At 57.6% G+C, this 20,341-nt stretch overlaps 1 protein-coding gene across 1 annotated transcript; it reads right to left on the bottom strand.

The window, feature by feature from the left end:
• Positions 1 to 1,438: 1,438 nt before the first annotated feature.
• On the bottom strand, positions 1,439 to 18,680 carry LOC144733309 (leptin receptor overlapping transcript-like 1). Its single transcript, XM_078615141.1, has 4 exons — positions 18,261 to 18,680; positions 7,045 to 7,120; positions 4,177 to 4,366; positions 1,439 to 3,469 (listed from the first exon to the last, which is right to left on the bottom strand). Exons 1-4 carry the CDS (start codon positions 18,274 to 18,276, stop codon positions 3,353 to 3,355), a joined length of 399 nt encoding a protein of 132 aa, XP_078471267.1. The 5' UTR covers positions 18,277 to 18,680; the 3' UTR covers positions 1,439 to 3,352.
• Positions 18,681 to 20,341: the final 1,661 nt, after the last annotated feature.

Below are 20,341 nucleotides of genomic sequence, written 5' to 3'. Positions count from 1 at the left end.
CCCCCCTCTCCCCCCCCTATCCCCCCCCTCTCCCCTCCCCCTCCCTCTCCCCTCGTGCTGTACTAGTATACTACACATACACTACACTATACACTACACTACACACTACACTACACACTACACTATACACTACACTACACACTAGTGCTGTACTAGTGACGAATTGGCCACGTTCTGTTCACGTGACAACCCTCGCTAGTTGGCTGTGTCGGGTGGTGGTGGGTTTAACGACACATTTATATATTTACGCGATCTAACCCATGCGAAAACCTCCATTATGGAAATCATCTTCTCTCATCTCGATGCACCACCACCACCACCACCGCCACCGCCGACTCTCTGGTCGACATCCACTTCTGCAAACCGCACAAGGTTGTTTACTCACAAGCAGAGGTCGCAACCGGGTACCCGATACCCGTACCCTACCCGATACCCGGCTACCCGTACCCGGCCGGGTACCCGTTTGCGACCCTGGTGCGGCCGGGTACGGGTACGGGTAGACCGTGAGTCACTGGTGAGTAACCGTTTGTCACTCATTTCCCAACGTCTTGTCTCTTCTCACAATTCAAGTTCCTAGAATCAACCCACCGGCGTCTGCAACATGGCTTCATCCCAGAGGTCGCAATCAGGTACCCGATACCCGTACCCTACCCGTACCCGGCCGGATACGGGTAGGGTACGGGTACGGCCGGGTACGGGTACCCGTTTGCGACCCTGGTGCGGCCGGGTACGGGTACGGATAATGAATCAAAACCCGTTTGCGACCTCTGCTCACAAGCCCTGCAGAGTTGTCCATCACGGCTGCCACCGTGAGCCCGAGGCTAAACTAAAACTACGTGAACTTTTTTTTTATTTGACCAGATAAGGCAGCTCTCGTTCAGAAGCGACCTTGGGCTCACCAACGATTACTCAACTTCGGGGCTTATCACCGCGTGGACATTTATGGCAGTAACCAAATGTTCTAAACGCGTGACGTTGATTCTAAATGTGGAGTGGGGACGGGGGGAGGGGGGGACCGGAGGGGCCCGGAAAAAATCCACGTGACCACGGGGAGAGAGACACGCAAACTCCAAATATGCAACAGGCGTCAGGGTCGGGATGGAACCCACGACCTCCTGTATACCAGGCGAGGTAGTTAACATCTCCTGGCCACCGTGATGATGAGAGAGAGACACGCAAACTCCAAATATGCAACAGGCGTCAGGGTCGGGATGGAACCCACGACCTCCTGTATACCAGGCGAGGTAGTTAACATCTGCTGGCCAGCGTGATGATGATGATGATGAGAGACACGCAAACTCCAAATATGCAGCAGGCGTCAGAGTCGGGATAGAACCCACGACCTCCTGTATGCCAGGCGAGGTAGTTAACATCTCCTGGCCACCGTGGGCAGCACGGTTAAAATCAAACTCTGAAACAATGTGGGGGGGGGGGGGTAGGGGGGGGACATTTCTTGAATCAGTTTGATCCACGATTTGAAGTCCTCTGGCTTTCTGACCCGGTAACTGATCGTGGAGACAGTTAACGGTTACCGGTTAGCGGTTACCGTTGAACGAGCCTCGCAGTTGACCCCCGCGGCTCCTGCGGCAGGGGCCGCGGTGTGGCGCGGTGCAGGCCGGACGGAAGAAAATCAAAACGGAGCCGGTCCACTGTGAAGAAGAAGCAGCGTGTTGTATTCTTCAAACGCAGCAGCAGCAGCAGCTACAGCAGCAGCGGCAGCAGCAGCAGCAACCACACGATGGACAGCGAGGGATCAGCGATACCGCGATGGGGGGGAGGGGGGGGGGCGTGAGACGCCACGGCCGCGTGGGCAGAAACGCAACTGAAGAAGGTCCCGGGCACGCGCGCGGCGGAACGTCGGACATCGTGCCTGCGGAAAAACGCGGAGCGAGCGACGCGAACCCCCGGGGGGAGGGGGGGGGGGCACGAGTCCGCGGTGCGAGACATCGCGCCCGGGTAGCAGTGGCGGTGGCCACGTGGAGTCGACGGGCGGGGTAGAGGTGGCGGTGATGGGGGGGGGGGACGTTTAATTGTTTGTTTAATTGGTAAAGGGAAGGAAGAGAGGGGACAGACCCCCCCATCTCTCCCCCCCACCAGTTGGACCCCGTGACTGCTCCTCCATACCGACCCAGGTGGGGGGAGGGGGACACGGAGGAAGGCATCGCTCCAGGGCGAGGCCACGCACATTCCATGCAAAGCGAGCGCTGTGTGGCCCCCATCCACACGCAAAAGGTCCCCCACCCCCACGTGTAGCCTGGGGGCAATTGCAACATCACCGAGTGGCGATGTTTATGCATCGCGCAAGGTATTCATGCCGAGTCGACCTAGGGGGGAGGCTGTCGCTGGTATCGGCTGTGAGCGGGAATAGAACTCGGGCCGCCGGCTTGCGAGCGCAGCGCGCTTACAACTGCGCCACCGCTCCCCAACACAAACAGACGAAGATACGCACACGCACGCACGCACACACACGCAGCAGCAGCGCAGCACGTGCCCAGGATCTCACCGGCGCGGCGAGCGAATCACTCGCGAACCCAGAGGCGCCGGGGCCAGCGAGCGCGCAGGCGGTGCGACTGCGCCGGGTTCACGGATCTCGAGCGGTGGCCCAGACGGCGGGGCTGCTTAGAGAGGGGTGGGGGGTGGTCGATTTGACAGGGGTCAGAGGTTGCGGGGGGGTGGCGCGGGACATCTCTTGGTGCGTCGTGGCGGACTGTGCCACGGTTGTCGCACGTTTTCCTCTCTCCCGCGTGTCCCTAAAGCCCCCCCCCCGTGCCGCCCCCCACCACACCCACACGAAGCGCTTCACTGCCGGAAAGCTACTGGAGGAGATGCCGCCTTTTCCCACCAGAGGCCAAAACGCGCGCGGATTCTCAGTCGGCGTTCGGGTCGGGTCACCGACAACACGGCGGGCGAGCGTCCCGCCGGAGAGCCCCGGCACAACACCGGCACAACACCGGAACAACACCGGCACGGGACCCCGGGACACAGCCGATCCCTCCCGGCCGGGCACAGAGGCCAATTCCGGGACGGGTGGCCGCAACGACTTGGTGAATTGAAGTCGCTGTTGTTGCCGTTGATGCTTTCCGTAGAATCCTCATCTAGAAAAAGATTACCTTTGGTTAGAGCTGATGATAACAAGGGTCTGATTCAGATACAAATGATGTCGGTCTTCCGAAGATTACAGACATCTTCAGAAGAAGAGCACGTATTTATCACGTCGATGATGACCGTCTTCGGCCGATCAGAACCATCTTCAGGCGCACCCCGGAGATGCTGAAGTTTGCCGGGCAGCCGTCGGCGCCGCCGCCGCCAGCGCCTGGCGGGACGCGGAGGGCGGTGGGGGGTCGGGGGGGGGTCACCAGGAGCTCCAGCCGGCGTCGTCGCCGCGGCCGAAGACGAGGAAGAAGGCGAGGATGGTGGAGAAGATGACGACGTCCGCCGCCAGGACGAGGGCGCACGCGCCCCACGCGATCTGCGGAGGGGGTCACGGGGTCAGAGTTAGCAGACCGTGCGGGGGCGGGGTTGGGGAGGAGGGGAAATGTTTATTTTTATTACCGCCGGACACGTGCGGATTTGGAAAATGCGAAAAGGTCGCGGAGATTTGTGGGCATCGTTTAGCGGCAGGTGGACCGCTGCTGCTGCTGCCGCCGCCGTGCGCACGCGGTTACGGTGACCACGCGTGGAGCCGCTCGGCCGCTCGCCGGCTCGCGTGACCCACGTGACCCACGTGACCCGCGTGACCCGCGTGACCCACGTGACAACGTGCGACAACGCGTGATGCATGCGGCGAGGCTCTCCTGGGAAAATAAGAAGAGACGCCGCTGCTGCTCCTGCCGCTGCCTACTGCTGCCACTGCTGCTACTTCTGATACTGCTGGCACTGCTGCTGTTGCTACTTCTGATACTGCTGCTACTTCTGATACTGCTGGCACTGCTGCTGCTGCTACTTCTGATACTGCTGCTACTTCTGATACTGCTGCTACTTCTGATACTGCTGGCACTGCTGCTGCTGCTACTTCTGATACTGCTGTCGCTACTTTTGCTGCCGCTGCTGCTGCTACTTTTCCTACTGCTGGCACTGCTACTACTTCCGATACTGCCGCCACCGCTGCCCCTTCTGATGCCACTGCTACTGCTACTGCCGCTGCTTCTGATGCAGGTGTGGCGTGCGCCCAGTCACCGTGCCGACGTGCGCCAGCACCGCGGGGAGGCCGAACGCCGACACCACGACCCCCGTGGTGAAGAAGAGCCCCAGCTCGGCGCCGAAGCTGCTGCTGCTCGTGTCGGCGTCGCCGGACAAGCGGCGCGCGGCGCAGCACGGCACGGGCGCCAGCGCGTAGAAGAGCAGCACGAACAGCGGCCAGTAGGAGCTGCGTAGTGGGCACAGAGGGGGGGGGGGGCAGAGGGGAAGGTGGGGAGGAGGGGGCGGTAAGAGCCCGCGTCGTCTGGAATTGCGACGTGCGGGTGGCGGAAATTCCACATTCGTGCGACGGGGTCCAGGGTTGGGGGGCGCGCGGCCAATGTGTGGAGGGTGTCGTGGGGGTCTGGGCACCCGCAGTGTGATTGGGCGAGGCTCGGGAAAAAAAAGGGTCAAGCTGGACTCTTTGGGTTTGGTCGGCGACTTTGATTTTATATTTTTGAACCGACGAAATATGATGATGGTGATGAAGGCAAATTATTGCACATGATGATAAGGCAGGTAACACTATCGCAATATTATCAAAGGTATATGATCGATGATGGCTGTAATGGTGCTGACGACGACGATGATGATGTTGTTATGACACCACCGTCAACAACGCACACACCACGTGGGTTCCCCAATCCCCCCCCACCCCCATGACTCTTGAGCTCCACCAAGCGCCAGGAACCCCCGCCCACCAGAGAAGACTGGGGGACGCCGAAGCCCGGTCCTTGCGTCCAACCAAATACTGCTGAACGTTCTCACGTGCAGGGACAGGGTTCTGACCTTCACAGTCTGACCCCATCATGGCCTCACTGCGCCACTCGGTGGTGACGGTTGGAACTTCTCTCACCGGGCCACTCGGTGGTGACGGTTGGAACTTCTCTCACTGGGCCACTCGGTGGTGACGGTTGGAACTTCTCTCACCGGTTCACTCGGTGGTGACGGTTGGAACTTCTCTCACCGGGCCACTCGGTGGTGACGGTTGGAACTTCTCTCACCGGGCCACTCGGTGGTGACGGTTGGAACTTCTCTTACCGGGCCACTCGGTGGTGATGGTTGGAACTTCTCTCACTGGGCCACTCGGTGGTGACGGTTGGAACTTCTCTCACTGGGCCACTCGGTGGTGACGGTTGGAACTTCTTTCACCGCGTCACTCGGTGGTGACGGTTGGAACTTCTCTCACCGGGCCACTCGGTGGTGACGGTTGGAACTTCTCTCACCGGGCCACCCGGTGGTGACGGTTGGAACTTCTCTCACTGGGCCACTCGGTGGTGACGGTTGGAACTTCTCTCACCGGGCCACTCGGTGGTGACGGTTGGAACTTCTCTCACTGGGCCACTCGGTGGTGACGGTTGGAACTTCTCTCACCGCGTCACTCGGTGGTGACGGTTGGAACTTCTCTCACCGGGCCACTCGGTGGTGACGGTTGGAACTTCTCTCACCGGGCCACTCGGTGGTGACGGTTGGAACTTCTCTCACCGGGCCACTCGGTGGTGACGGTTGGAACTTCTCTCACTGGGCCACTCGGTGGTGACGGTTGGAACTTCTCTCACCGGGCCACCCGGTGGTGACGGTTGGAACTTCTCTCACTGGGCCACTCGGTGGTGACGGTTGGAACGTCTCTCACCGCGCCACCCGGTGGTGACGGTTGGAACTTCTCTCACTGCGCCACTCAGTGGTGACGGTTGGAACTTCTCTCACCGGGCCACCCGGTGGTGACGGTTGGAACTTCTCTCACTGCGTCACTCGGTGGTGACGGTTGGAACTTCTCTCACCGGGCCACCCGGTGGTGACGGTTGGAACTTCTCTCACCGGGCCACCCGGTGGTGACGGTTGGAACTTCTCTCACCGGGCCACTCGGTGGTGACGGTTGGAACTTCTCTCACCGGGCCACCCGGTGGTGACGGTTGGAACTTCTCTCACCGGGCCACTCGGTGGTGACGGTTGGAACTTCTCTCACTGGGCCACCCGGTGGGGACGGTTGGAACTTCTCTCACCGCGTCACTCGGTGGTGACGGTTGGAACTTCTCTCACCGGGCCACCCGGTGGTGACGGTTGGAACTTCTCTCACTGGGCCACTCGGTGGTGACGGTTGGAACTTCTCTCACCGTGCCACCCGGTGGAACTTCTCTGCCGCCGTCACAACAACCGCCAAGTTAAATCTCTTTTGAGTTTCACCTGAAGCCAGCAACGTCCTTCGGACGCGACCGTTCCTCCGTCCCCATGTCTTTCCAACCAGCCAGCCAGCAAAACTTGGTGCGGACCAATCAGTTTCAAGGACAATATATATCGGCAGAGCATGTTTTTTTGTGTGCACGTTCGCCACAAGTACGCGTGGTTGATGCAGACAGGATTCCTTGAGCAAGGATTCTGTTTGGTGATTTAACATCTTAACACAACTGTTTTCTTGCCAGAAAGAGCAAAACTTATTGTTATATTTTGGCTACTGGCATGAAAGGTCACGTAATAATAATAAAAATATGATGGCGTATTTGCGCGGGACACAAGGCCGGGGTGGAGGGTGGGTTTGGGGGGGGTGTTACATCACAAAGAACGCCGCGGGATGTTGGGTGACATCCCCACGCTGGTGTGACATCGTCTGGACTTCGGCGTGGCTCGGGCCGGGACGCATCTCGGCTCGAAGGGACCCACGGCCGACGGTCGAGAGTCATCACAGAGCAGCAGCACAACGATTTGGGAACGCGTCCATCGCCGGAGATGGGAGGCAACGGAATCGGCTGGTGGTGCGGGAGGCGCTGCGAGGACTCCAAACGGCACGGGATTTTTATCCGGCCGTGGATAAGGTCATGGCTGCTGCTGATGATGATGATGTGGGGAGGATGAGGAGGCGAGCGCACTCACTTGTACTGGGGAAGTCCGCAGGCCAGCATGAGGAACATGAGTCCGACGGCTCCTCCGAGGGACAACCCCAGCAACGCTGGAGGGGAGACACGACCATCGGCACCCGCCTCGTCACCATGTGGCGCAACTCCGACCAGCCGCGGCCGGCTACGTACGGTGCAAAAGAAGTTGGACGTAGACGCTAAAAAAAACAAGGATCGATCCACCGTATAGCCTGAACAGACTGTTGGGACAAGTGCTGTGAGCGAGCACCTGTGAAGGCCGGCACAACTGACGAGGGGGTGGGTGGCCAGAACCACGCCCGGCCGTCTTTGTCTCCCCAGTGGCGATGTTTACACACCGCCCCAGGTACTCATTTGAGTCGACCTAGGGGAGGCCAAGAACCGATTCAAATAATCGTCACTGGTGTTGGTCGTGAGCAGGAATGGAACTCGGGTCGCCGGGTTCGTGGTGCAGCGTAGCGCTAACCGCTGCACCGCCGCTCCCCTACATAGATGCACAGACAGGACAGCGCATCCCGTGCACGAGCCCCGAGCGAACTCGGCACCGCGAGGAGGCCGTAGCGCCCGGCACAGCCACGGACGGACCCCCACTACCCGATATGAATCCCACACAGCTGCAGTAGCGGCAGCAGCAACAGCATTCATTGCAACCCTGCGGTGAAAAGTTGGTCACGAGACCCAGCGAGGCTGTCCTGGCTAAACAACAACGACAATGACGACGATTTATCAACGTCGCGCTCGAGTGAGCATTGAGGCATTGCTGCTCCTCTCCTGTGTACGGCAACGCAGAGCCAGCGGTGGAAATTCCACATTACTCTGACGGGGGGGCGAGTAAAGTGGTAGGTATTTTATAGACACCCTCCCCCCCCACCGAGGGATTGATGATGGGCCGAGTCAACCCCCCCCGCCAAACCCCCCCCCAACGAGAATCTAAGTCAGCGGCTCGTGTTTACCGTCAATTTATTTTTGATCACCGCGGTTTATTTATGGGAGGTGAAAGGCATCGTGTCACGGGGAGCGGGTCAACAAGAAGCTCGCGTCACCGTCTGTCAATGGCCTCGGGAGATTGCGAGGTGTGGCCCTCGGTGATTATTACATTTTTTATTGAACACAACAACGGCCCCAAGGCGACCGCCGTGGGGGTGAAAGTCCGCGGGGCCTCTGGGCCAGCAACACCCCGCGGGGAGAGCCACGCAGAGTCCCCATGGACCAATGTCAGGAAGGGGTCCTCCTGCTGCTACTGCTGCTGCTGCTCCTCCTGCTGCTACTGCTGCTGCTACTGCTGCTGCTCCTGCTGCTACTGCTGCTGCTCCTGCTGCTGCTACTGCTGCTACTGCTGCTCCTGCTGCTACTGCTGCTGCTCCTCCTGCTGCTACTGCTGCTGCTGCTACTGCTGCTGCTGCTGATGCTGCTGCTGCTGCTGATGCTGCTGCTCCTGCTGCTGCTCCTGCTGCTGCTACTGCTGCTGCTCCTCCTGCTGCTACTGCTGCTGCTGCTACTGCTGCTGCTGCTGATGCTGCTGCTGCTGCTGATGCTGCTGCTCCTGCTGCTGCTGCTCCTCCTGCTGCTACTGCTACTGCTGCTGATGCTGCTGCTGCTCCTGCTGCTACGCCTGCTGCTACTCCTGCTGCTACTGCTACTGCTGCTGCTGCTCCATGTGGGTGCCTGGGATCAGCTAGCGCGCAGGACTGCGAAGCATGGCGACAGTGTGCGGAGGAGGCCTTCATCCAGCAGTGGATAGGCCGTGTCTCACGACGACGACGACGATGATTCTAAATTCTAGATTTGAAGCTTTCGTGTCTGCAAGAATTCATACTCTTAGGTTTTTTGGGTAAAGTCACGTAGGTAGAAAAATAAAATAAAAAATTACTAAAATAATAGAAATCCAATAAAATAATAAATCATTTTTTATTTTATTTTTATTTTATTTATATTATTACTTTTAGTAATTTTTCATTTTCTTTTTTTACTTACATGACTTTACCGAAAAAACCTAAGAGTATGATTCTAAATCATTCGCTAAGGCTCGGGCGTGCCCCGTAGACGCGAACAGCTGCGGCACACCGGGTAAACGTGACGTGAGCCACTGACCAGAGTGGGGAAGTATGGTCAAAGACCCTCCCCGCCCCCACCCCCCCGGAACCTTTCAACCGACGCAGCTAAATCACGACCGCCCCCAGTCAGGCCCACCCAGAGGTTCGTGGAGGCCCAGTGGGGCCAGGTGCCACGTGGCCCCCCCCCACCCCTTATTCAATGGCGAGACAAACCGGGCCTCTACAGGGACCCCCTTCTGTGCGGGGCCCGGGGCAAACCGCCGCTTCCGCCCCCCCCCACCACCTCCCGTCCAGGCTGCCCTGGCTGAGTGAGCGGCCCTCTGTGTCCCCGCGAGAAGCCTCCCCGGGGAGTCGCGAGACTCGGTTTTCTTTTTCCGGTGGAATATTTTGAACACCAATTTAGATTTTTTTTGTTTGTTTATTTCACTAAATATTTGTAAAGAGGGAGCGCTTTCACCGCGATGGGTCGTGGAAATTTTTAGTTTTTCCGTCAAAGTCGCAGGGGAAAAAAAACGAATTCCGCGCGGCGTACCCGGCTCGTGCCAGCGGAGATCTCCGCGTTCACCAAGGCCAGACCCGGCTGAATGAGACTCCCTGTTCAGTCTAAACTTAGCACCCGCGCGGCAGAGCGCACGGACAGGCGACAAAGACTGCCAAAGCCAACGCAGTCCGTCACCGTCACCATCACCCCCCCCTCCCCCCTTAGCCGAGCTTCAACAACCCGGCACAGGGTGTGGTGAAGTATGGTCGACGCAACGGACACCGCAGCAAACCATGCGCTGGTGAATGGAACTCAAAGCCAGGGTTTGTGCCAAGGTACAAACGCGATTAGCAGGAAGAAAAAAAAAACCCCCAAGCAAATATCCTGCTCAAAGAGCATTCAGAAGCAGTGTTCATCTCCTGAAAGTCCACATTCCTATGACGGGTTCGAGTCGTTCCACAGGACAGCCACTGTTGACTTCCCCCCAAAGCGGTAATCGTTTTATCGACGCCGTAGGGGCGATGATGGGCTGATTCACGCCACAAATCGGGGATTGATCTCGGCAACATCGCGAGACCGCTCGCTCTACCGCTGAGACTCGCGGCCGCGCGTTCTGTGCAGGGGGCAGCAGCGTTTGTCGGTGTCCGGGTCGCGTACGGTGGGGTCGAGTGTGGGTCACTCCCACCTCGACTTGACCAGCGTGGAAGTCGGCCACAAAGACGGAAATCCCGACTACGTCTTGGCTGGGAATGGCTCAAACGACTTCGCGTCAACTAAATGCATCTTCTTCTTGGTTCTTTCGGTAAAGTCACGTAAAAGGGAGATAATAAAATAATAAAAATAAAACATAATAAAAGAATATATTTTAATATTTTTAATAAATAATACATTTTAATATTTTATTATGTTTTATTTTCATTATTTTATTATCTCCCTTCTACGTAACTTTACCGAAAGAACCAAGAAGATGCATTTAGTTGACGCAAAAAATAAAACATAATAAAATAATACATTTTAATATTTTATTATGTTTTATTTTTATTATTTTATTATCTCCCTTCTGCGTGACTTTACCGAAAGAACCAAGAAGATGAATCCCTGCAGTCACGAAAGCTTTAAATCGGAAAAAAACTAAATGCATCTCGGCCTTCCGCAGCCTTGCGGGGGTGAATGTGACGACAAAAATAAGTTGGCAGCACGAGGAGAGGCACAGGCGGGCGGTGGTGGTGGTGGCGGTGGTGGCGGCGGTGGTGGTAGTGGTGGCGGTGGTGGTGGTGGCGGCGGTGGCGGTGGTGGCGGTGGTGGTGGTGGTGGCGGATCGCGGTGGTGATGGCGGTGGCGGTGGTGGCGGGTAGCGGTGGCGGCGGTGGTGATGGTGGTGGCGGTGGTGGTGGCGGTGGTGGCGGTGGTGGCGGTGGTGGCGGTGGTGGTGGCGGTGGTGGTGGTGGCGGCGGCGGTGGTGGTGGTGGCGGTGGCGGCGGCGGCGGTGGTGGCGGCGGTGGTGTTGGTGGTGGTGGCGGCGGTGGTGTTGGTGGTGGTGGCGGTGGTGGTGGTGGCGGTGGTGGCGGGTGGCGGTGATGGTGGTGGCGGTGGCGGCGGTGGCGGCGGTGGTGGCGGTGGTGGTGACGGCGGTGGTGTTGGTGGTGGTGGTGGTGGCGGTGGCGGCGGTGGTGGCGGTGGTGGTGGCGGCGGTGGTGGTGGTGGTGGCGGTGGCGGCGGTGGTGGCGGTGGCGGTGTTGGTGGTGGTGGCGGTGGTGGCGGTAGCGGTGGCGGCGGTGGTGATGGTGGTGGCGGTGGTGGTGGCGGTGGTGGCGGTGGTGGCGGTGGTGGCGGTGGTGGTGGCGGTGGTGGTGGTGGCGGCGGCGGTGGTGGTGGTGGCGGTGGCGGCGGCGGCGGTGGTGGCGGCGGTGGTGTTGGTGGTGGTGGCGGCGGTGGTGTTGGTGGTGGTGGCGGTGGTGGTGGTGGCGGTGGTGGCGGTGGCGGTGATGGTGGTGGCGGGTGGCGGTGGTGGCGGTGGCGGCGGTGGTGGCGGTGGTGGTGACGGCGGTGGTGTTGGTGGTGGTGGTGGTGGCGGTGGCGGCGGTGGTGGCGGTGGTGGTGGCGGCGGTGGTGGTGGTGGTGGCGGTGGCGGCGGTGGTGGCGGGTGGCGGTGTTGGTGGTGGTGGCGGTGGTGGTGGTGGCGGTGGTGGTGGTGGTGGTGGCGGTGGCGGCGGTGGTGGTGGTGGTGGTGGTGGTGGCGGTGGCGGCGGCGGTGGTGGTGGCGGTGGCGGTGGTGGCGGTGGCTACGCTGCACGTGGCCTGTGATCCATCGCCGCGAGGGTTGGTGGATCACCGCACAGATGTTGCGACACTCCCGCGCCGTGTGCGTCGTGGATGAGCCGTACCCTGGCTCTCCGGGAAAAAAGCAACAAAAAAATGTGGACTCCGCCTGTTACATCTGCAAGGGATAGCGTGTTTCCCCCTCGCACCGCGTGTGTTTTCTCCGCGTGCTCCGGTTTCCTCCCCCGCGTGCAAACGCTCATGAATTGGCCGACAACGCACCGATGTCGGCAATTGTTGTTGCCGGATCATCGCGTGGCAGCTGCTGCTGCTGACTACCCGCTCCTCTGTTCCTTCCTCCCCGCGCCACTCATTCGCCCCCTCTCACCGAGAGTGAAGCGGACACCGACGATGTTACAAGTGGACACTGTAACATCGTCGTCGTCGTCAGCAGCCACCACCACAACCCTCAACGCATCTGTCAAGTGTTACCGCCAGATGCGTCGAGCCTTGCTACGCGCGCACACACACGTGTACACACACGCACGTGTTGTACACACACGCGTGGTGTACACACACACACGCATAGTGTACACACACACACACACGTGTTGTACACACACACGTGTTGTACACACACACGTGTTGTACACACACACACACGTGTTGTACACACACACACGCATGGTGTACACACACACGTGTTGTACACACACACACGTGTTGTACACACACACACACGTGTTGTACACACACGTGTTGTACACACACGTGTTGTACACACACGCATGGTGTACACACACACACACGTGTTGTACACACACACACGTGTTGTACACACACACACACGTGTTGTACACACACGTGTTGTACACACACGCATGGTGTACACACACACACACGTGTTGTACACACACACACGTGTTGTACACACACACACGTGTTGTACACACACACACGTGTTGTACACACACACACGTGTTGTACACACACACACACACACGTGTACACATACACACACGTGTACACATACACACGTGTACTACACACACACGTGTTGTACACACACACACGTGTTGTACACACACACACACACGTGTACTACACACACACACGTGTTGTACACACACACACGCGCATTCTTTGCACGCACGTGGCCTGCCCGCAATTGCAGAACCACCAATCGCTGATGACGTGTAAGGGGGGATTGTTGTGAGTTGTCGTAGGAAATGGGGGGGGGGGGGAGTTGGTAGGGGGGGCGAGAGAAGGGGGTACAAAGGGGACCTTGTGAGGGGCACTCACCACCCAGGGTCACGTCACCCAAACGCCCAGACCGGGAACAAAGTACCCCCTTGTTTAACTTCGGGGGTTCCCTTCCTCCCCCCACTGCTCTGCCCCCCTCCCCCCCCAAGGGGGTCTTCAAGGCCGCCCATTGTGTTGCACGGGCTCAGGGTCCCCTTCTCGCTGCTCAATCAACTGGGGGTCTCTCATGGGAGAGGAGGGTGGGGTGGGTGGTGGTGGTGGTTGGGTGGGGGGGGGTCTCTAAGGGTCTCTAGGGGGTCTCCCACTGTGCACGGGGCGGGCGAGACGCGACGGGAGGGCCCCCCGGGAAGGACCCCCCCCCCCACCCCCAATGCGGGCGATTCTTCCCATCAAAGCCACCGCTGTGTGGCTGTGATGCAGGTAACGGGGGGGGGGGGTGGAGATCGCGAGAATGTGACAATCGCTCCGCCCCCTTTCACCGCCCCGCCCCCCCTCCAAAGCCCCGCCTCTACCACCCCCCCCCCCCAACGCAGCCCCCCCCCTCCACCCCCCCGCCAATGCAGCCCCCAGTGGCCAGGCAGCGTTGTCCAGGGTGGGTTGCCGGTGGTGTCGACAAGCACGTGGGGGGGGGGGGGGCTCCAGCGTCACGTGGGGGGGGGGGGCTCTAGCGACACGTGGGGGGGGGGGGGGCGGGGGCTCTAGCGTCACGTGTGGGGGGGCTCCAGAGACACGTGGGGGGGGGCTCTAGCGTCACGTGGGGGGGGGCTCCAGAGACACGTGGGGGGGGGGGGGCTCAATCGACACGTGGGGGGGGGGGGCTCTAGCGACACGTGGGGGGGGGGGCTCTAGCGACACGTGGGGGGGGGGCTCTAGCGACACGTGGGGGGGGGGCTCTAGCGATACGTGGGGGGGGAGGCTCAATCGACACGTGGGGGGGGGGGGGCTCTAGCGACACGTGGGGGGGGGGGGCTCTAGCGACACGTGGGGGGGGGGGCTCTAGCGTCACGTGGGGGGGGGGGGCTCTAGCGTCACGTGGGGGGGGGGGCTCTAGCGTCACGTGGGGGGGGGCTCCAGAGACACGTGGGGGGGGGGGGCTCAATCGACACGTGGGGGGGGGGGGCTCTAGCGACACGTGGGGGGGGGGGCTCTAGCGACACGTGGGGGGGGGGCTCTAGCGATACGTGGGGGGGGAGGCTCAATCGACACGTGGGGGGGGGGGCTCTAGCGACACGTGGGGGGGGGGGGCTCTAGCGACACGTGGGGGGGGGGCTCTAGCGTCACGTGGGGGGGGGGGGCTCTAGCGTCACGTGGGGGGGGGGGCTCTAGCGTCACGTGGGGGGGGGGGCTCTAGCGATACGTGGGTCTGTGCCATTGGACAATGCGCATCGAGGCCGCCTCTCTAGCCGAGCCGATTCCGCCACTCCGTCTCCCCGCGGGGGGGGGGGGGGGGTGCCTCTCCTGTCGTGGTTCGTGACCATCACGACGCCTCCTGCCCCTTCTACCCCTTAGACTGATGTTCTCTGCAAGGCCGTAGCCATGGAGTTAACATTGGGGGGGACCAAATCTTCCCCCACCCTCAGAAAAAAAAAAAATCTAAATTTGAAAACGAATTTCCTGCCTAAAATATTTAAAAATGCACTAACACATAGGAGGGACTTTTTTACAATAATATCTAACAGTGTATTGTATTACATTGCTCTGTTTTTTTTCTTTTTTACCTTTTCTTGTTTCATTGCTTGTAATGGCAGAGATTAGGGATTCATAAAGTACAACCATAACCACAATCATATCAACAGAAATCTATTTTATAGCAATATTATGGGGCGGGACATTTGGAGCATATTTGAATATGGGGGGGGGATGTGTGTGTGTCCCAATATATATTATAATTACGGCCTTGGTTCCAGTGGCGGCTCCTGCAAAATCTCTCGGGGGGGGCAAATGTCTGGATGATTGATAAGGATAAGGTCCACCCATGCAAAGGATAAATTAACAGCTTAAGCATGTCAAGGCAACTTCACTTCTTTAATATTAATGAAAAATAAAGTGACTCTTACAATACATCTTGTTTGTTTCTATACTCACTATTAAAACAAACCACTCAAGTTTATTTTATTAAAGATTCCACTAGGTGGCGACAAATAATATTGTTGGATGCAACGTGCTTACGTATGATGACGTAAGCACGTATGATGACGTAAGCACGTTAGTGCGAGCCCTCCCGGAAGCCATAGAGAATGCATTGCAGCGCCCCCCGTTCGAAAAAAAAACATCTTTGAATGTAAGTCTATGGGACCACTCGGGGCGATTCTCAGCCGGAGGGAAATCGCCCAAAAAGAGGCGGTACTCCACAGAACGTAGCATGACGCTGATTGGACTATATCCAGAGGCACAGTGACGGCTAGCGTGACTCTGTGGTTGAATGACATTGGTGGTGCGTCGCCCAATCACCCTAATGAAGAAACCGCCCCTGCTTGGTTCTCTGATATAAACACAAAATACGTTCTTATAACCTTACCTATGTTCTGTAATCCACGGAGAAAAATATATAAACACATTCCTGCGGAGGGAGCTGGTAGGAACGTTGGGTTGCTCAGTCAATAGCCAGGGTCAACGGCGGCGTGGTGTATTCCGCAAATATGCCCGACTGTGAGGGCGGGCACAAGCCGGCGTGAGTAGGTTAAACATTGAGTTTTATAAGGGCACCACGGGGTGACCAGCCCCTAACTCCCCACCCACCACCCACCCAGCCCCACCCTCCCCACCCAGCCCCTCCCCACCCTCACCACCCAGCCCCTCCCTCCCCACCCAGCCCCTCCCTGCACGACGGACACAATAATCCCCTGTGGGCTGGTGTAACCAGGAGGTTCCTACCAGTATTAGTTATTTAAAACACAATTCGCGCTCGTTTCCCGTTTCTTTGTTTCATCAACAAACGGTTTTGGCGAAATGACGACGGTGGCGATGACCGTGTCACGTGACTCTGGGGGGGCACGGGTTCGTGTTTCGCATTCTGTCGAAACGAATGCCGCAGCGATGGTCATCACGGGGCAATCGATGCGAATCGATCAACCTACGCTTCCCAATCCGCACGCAAGGCGACATCCCCACCCGTGTAGCCTTCACAGACCGTTGGGGCAAGTGCTGTTAGCGAGCACCGATGAAGGCCGGCACTGTGGCACGCGAGGGGGTGGGTGGCCAACACCACGCCCGGCGGCCTTTGTCTCCCTAGTGGCGATTTTTACACAGCGCACCGGTTTCCGATGATCGTCACTGGTGTTGGCCGTGAGCGGGAATCGAACTTGGGTGGCCGGGTTCGTAGCGCAGCGCGCGAACCGCTACACCGTAACTACAAAGACAAAGATCCCCCGTGTAGGCCTAATACATCGTTGGGGTAAGTGCTGTTTATCGAGCACATGGAGGCCGGCAGGGCACACAAGGGGGTGGGTGGGCCAGCACCATTCTCACCAACACACCCACTCACCCAATAACTCACCCACCCACCCACTCACCCATCCACTAACCCACCCACCCACTCACCCAATAACTCACCCACCCACTCACCCAATAACTCACCGACCCACTCACCCACCCATTCACCCACCCACTCACCCACCCACTCACCCAAGAACTCACCCACCCACTCACCCAATAACTCACCCACCCAATCACCCACTCACCCACTCACTCACCCAATAACTCACCCACCCACCCACTCACCCACTCACCAACCCACTCACCCAACAACTCACCCACCCACTCACCACACCGCACGTCATCCCTCCTCCTCCCATCATCATCATCGTCGTCGTCTCATCGACCAAAGTTCTTCGAAGCACGCAACACAATTCACAACTTTGAACAGCGCTGTTAGTTGCTGGTCACTTGGCGCCATGGCCCTTTGTGCTGAGCAAACCGTGTCATACATATACGGGTGCTCCAAAATAAATGTTAACACTCATATGCAACTATCGTTTTTAATGTTAAAAGAACGGATAATACTACACGGTAACATGATAACGTAATCTTCTTGGTTCTTTCGGTAAAGTCACGTAGAAGGGAAATAATAAAATAATAAAAATATAACATCATAAAATACAATTATTTTATGTTTTATTTGGATTTATTTTTATTATTTTATTATTTCCCTTCTACGTGACTTTACCGAAAGAAACAAGAAGATGAATCCCTGCAGTCACGAAAGCTTTAAATCGAAAAACAAATGTAATGTTAATAGCTTCAAAAAGTTAAAGAGTCTCCACTCGTTCGCCATCGTTGTCAACGCATTGCCTGGAATCTTCTCCCGGTGGTCTCCAAAGCCCGGAGGAGGCAAATTTCTCGTGGTATTGTTGCAAATTCTCAGAAGTTTAACATTGTTTTGGGAAGCATCCTGCATTACAGACGGCATTCACACAGGCGAACGTAGAGCGGCCAAAACTTTCGGAAGAAAAACAACAACCACCCCCCCCCTCCTCCACAAGCGATACAAAACAAAGGGGCAGAGCAGCGAGGCGATCAAAACCTCGCTCTGCTACTCCAAATCGCGGCGCTGACTCTGAACATCTTCCCGAAGCGCCACACCCCGAGAGAAGGGGGGGGGGAAACGCCATCATCGTCATCAGCCATGGTCAATCCACTGCTGGACGAAGGCCTTCCCAATCCACCGCCGCCGCCACTTACTACCCACACACTCACACAGAGAGTTAATCGCTCCATCTCCCACCGGTTGTCCCCTTCTCTCGCAGCGGACGAGAGAAAAAGAACACCCCCGTTACGTGCGATCAGCTGTTCCGAGCTGTCAAAAGCCACGCCGACAGTGACCAAAAACCCACCCCCTTTGTCGACTTGCCACAGCGCGGTGGGTCGCTCCTGCGATCGTCGCGTGATCCGTCAACCCCACCCACAGCGATGGGTGGATAGCCCCCCCCCCCACACGCCCGCATCCCTCTCCTTCTGCAGCCCCCCAAAACATCGTCGTCTCTTCTCTCTGTGAGACACAAGCGCCCCCCACCCCACGCGCCCCCCCAAAACCCGCGCTCACCCCCCCCCCCGCGCTCACCCCCCCCCCGCGCTCACCCCCCCCCCCGCGCTCACCCCCCCCCCCCGCGCTCACCCCCCCTCCCGCGCTTAGCCCCCCCCCCCAACACCGACAAATACCTTTGACTCCGGCCATGGTGGTGCTGGTGGTGGTGCTGCACCGCTCGAGTGGAGAGCGAGGAGCGCTCGCTGGGAGCGCCGTGACGCACGTCCGGGAGGAGACGGAGCGCTGGCGGTGAGAGACGGGGGGGGGGTAAGAGCAGTGCGCTGTTGCCACCTTCCACCACTACCACTACCATCACCATCTCCACCCGTCCCGTCGCAACAAAACGCGGACGAGTTATTTTTGGTTTGTTAAATCGGCCCGCGTGCGCTCAGCACCGTGCAGTTCGCTGAGCAACAACCACAACAAAGTTCAACGCAAGCGCCGCCGCGTTTCGGTGTTAGAAAAAACAACGGCGATTATATTCCTGTATGCCATCGTACGGGACTTGTCCCGGAAAAAGCCGGACGGGTGGCAACCCCAGGGTTGGCGAGTTGGACAGAAAACAATGGTTAGTCCTTAGTTCCGTCCTATACCCCCCCTCCTCCTCCAGCCTCGCCTTCCTACCCACATCTTACCCCACCGCATGGAACACACCGCTTTAACAGCTGTCGTGTGTACCCACGTATACTGCGGAGGTGATATACACACACACACAAATTGATAACTATAAAAACTATTGCCCCCCCATCATTAAAAAGTGCCGCGCTGGGAGATCGCACGTGTCACGGATAATTCTGCGGGAGAGGGAAAAAAATGCATCCACAGGAACAACATTAGGGGCCGTCCATAAATGACGTCACGCGATTTTGGACGATTTTAAACTATTGTCATTGTAGTACGTATTTTATGTGGCGTTGCACTCTGATGTTGTAGGAGAAAACATTTATTAAAAAGTCTATTTAATTAAGTGGAACATGTCGTCTATATTTATTTAAAGTTGCGCATTTTGATGTGACGTCACATTTCTCAAACTCCCCCCCCCCCTCGTCACACATCGTCACAAATGTCTGACCTCCCCCCCCTAGGTGCGTGACGTCATTTATGGACGGCCCCTTCGTGGTGGGATACTGTTGGTAGTGGTGGGGTATGGTGACCCAAGTTCGATTCCCACTCACGGCCAACACCAATGACGATTATCTAAACCGGTTCTGGGCCTCCCCAAGGTCGACTCAGCCTCAAATGAGTAGCTGGTGCAGTGTGTAGACATCGCCACTGAGGAGACAAAGGCGGCCGGGCGTGGTGCTGGCCACCCACCCCCTCGTGTGCCGTACCGGCCTTATTCGGTGCTCGCTTACAGCACTTGCCCCGACAGTCTGTTCAGGCTATACGGGGGATCTTTGTCTTTGTAGTTATGGTGTAGCGGTTCGCGTGCTGCGCTACGAGCCCGGTCACCCAAGTTCGATTCCCGAATCAATGTTTTGTAAACCGGGAATGCAGCCTGGTAGTCCAGGCATGAATTTTGGCAACGTGCTGTAACAAACCGCGAACCAGAACCACCACCCCCTGCCTGCCCCATTGCCACGCAGTGTATGCACCAGAGGTGTGGACTCGAGTCATGTGACTTGGACTCGAGTCAGACTCGAGTCATGAATTTGATGACTTGCGACTCGACTTGGACTTGCATAGCAATGACTTTGTCCCACCTATGAGATGTGGACTCGAGTCATGTGACTTGGACTCGAGTCAGACTCGAGTCATGAATTTGATGACTTGCGACTCGACTTGGACTTGCATAACAATGACTTTGTCCCACCTATGAGATGTGGACTCGAGTCATGTGACTTGGACTCGAGTCAGACTCGAGTCATGAATTTGATGACTTGCGACTCGACTTGGACTTGCATAACAATGACTTTGTCCCACCTCTGGTATGCACGTTGACCTTATATTCTTGGTTCTTTCGGTAAAGGCACGTAGATGGTTCAAAGAAAATAACAAAAACCCAAGACGTTTCGATCACAACACAAGCGATCGTCATCGGGAGGGAAAGAGGATGGCGATCGCTTGTATTGTTTCCCTTCTACGTGACTTTACCGAAAGAACCAAGAATATGAATCCCTGCAGTCACGAAAGCTTTAAATCACGTTGAACTTCTTTCACACCGCACGTTCGCCAATCGGAGGTGCGTGGTAAGGACATCGTGCGCTCTCCCGTT

This window comes from Lampetra planeri, chromosome 46 (genome assembly GCF_965212315.1).
Source record: "Lampetra planeri chromosome 46, kcLamPlan1.2.h2, whole genome shotgun sequence".
NCBI classification, from domain to species: domain Eukaryota; kingdom Metazoa; phylum Chordata; class Hyperoartia; order Petromyzontiformes; family Petromyzontidae; genus Lampetra; species Lampetra planeri.
This window is presented reverse-complemented; position numbering and strand designations above follow the sequence as displayed.

What these genes read in the sequence shown, in the direction of transcription:
- LOC144733309 (XM_078615141.1), bottom strand. An exon ending in TGCGGACTTCCCCAGTACAA is followed by an intron (nt 4,367 to 7,044) that starts GTGAGTGCGCTC and finishes CCCACTACGCAG; the next exon opens with CTCCTACTGGCCGCTGTTCG. An exon ending in TGCTGGCGCACGTCGGCACG is followed by an intron (nt 3,470 to 4,176) that starts GTGACTGGGCGC and finishes CCCCCTCCGCAG; the next exon opens with ATCGCGTGGGGCGCGTGCGC.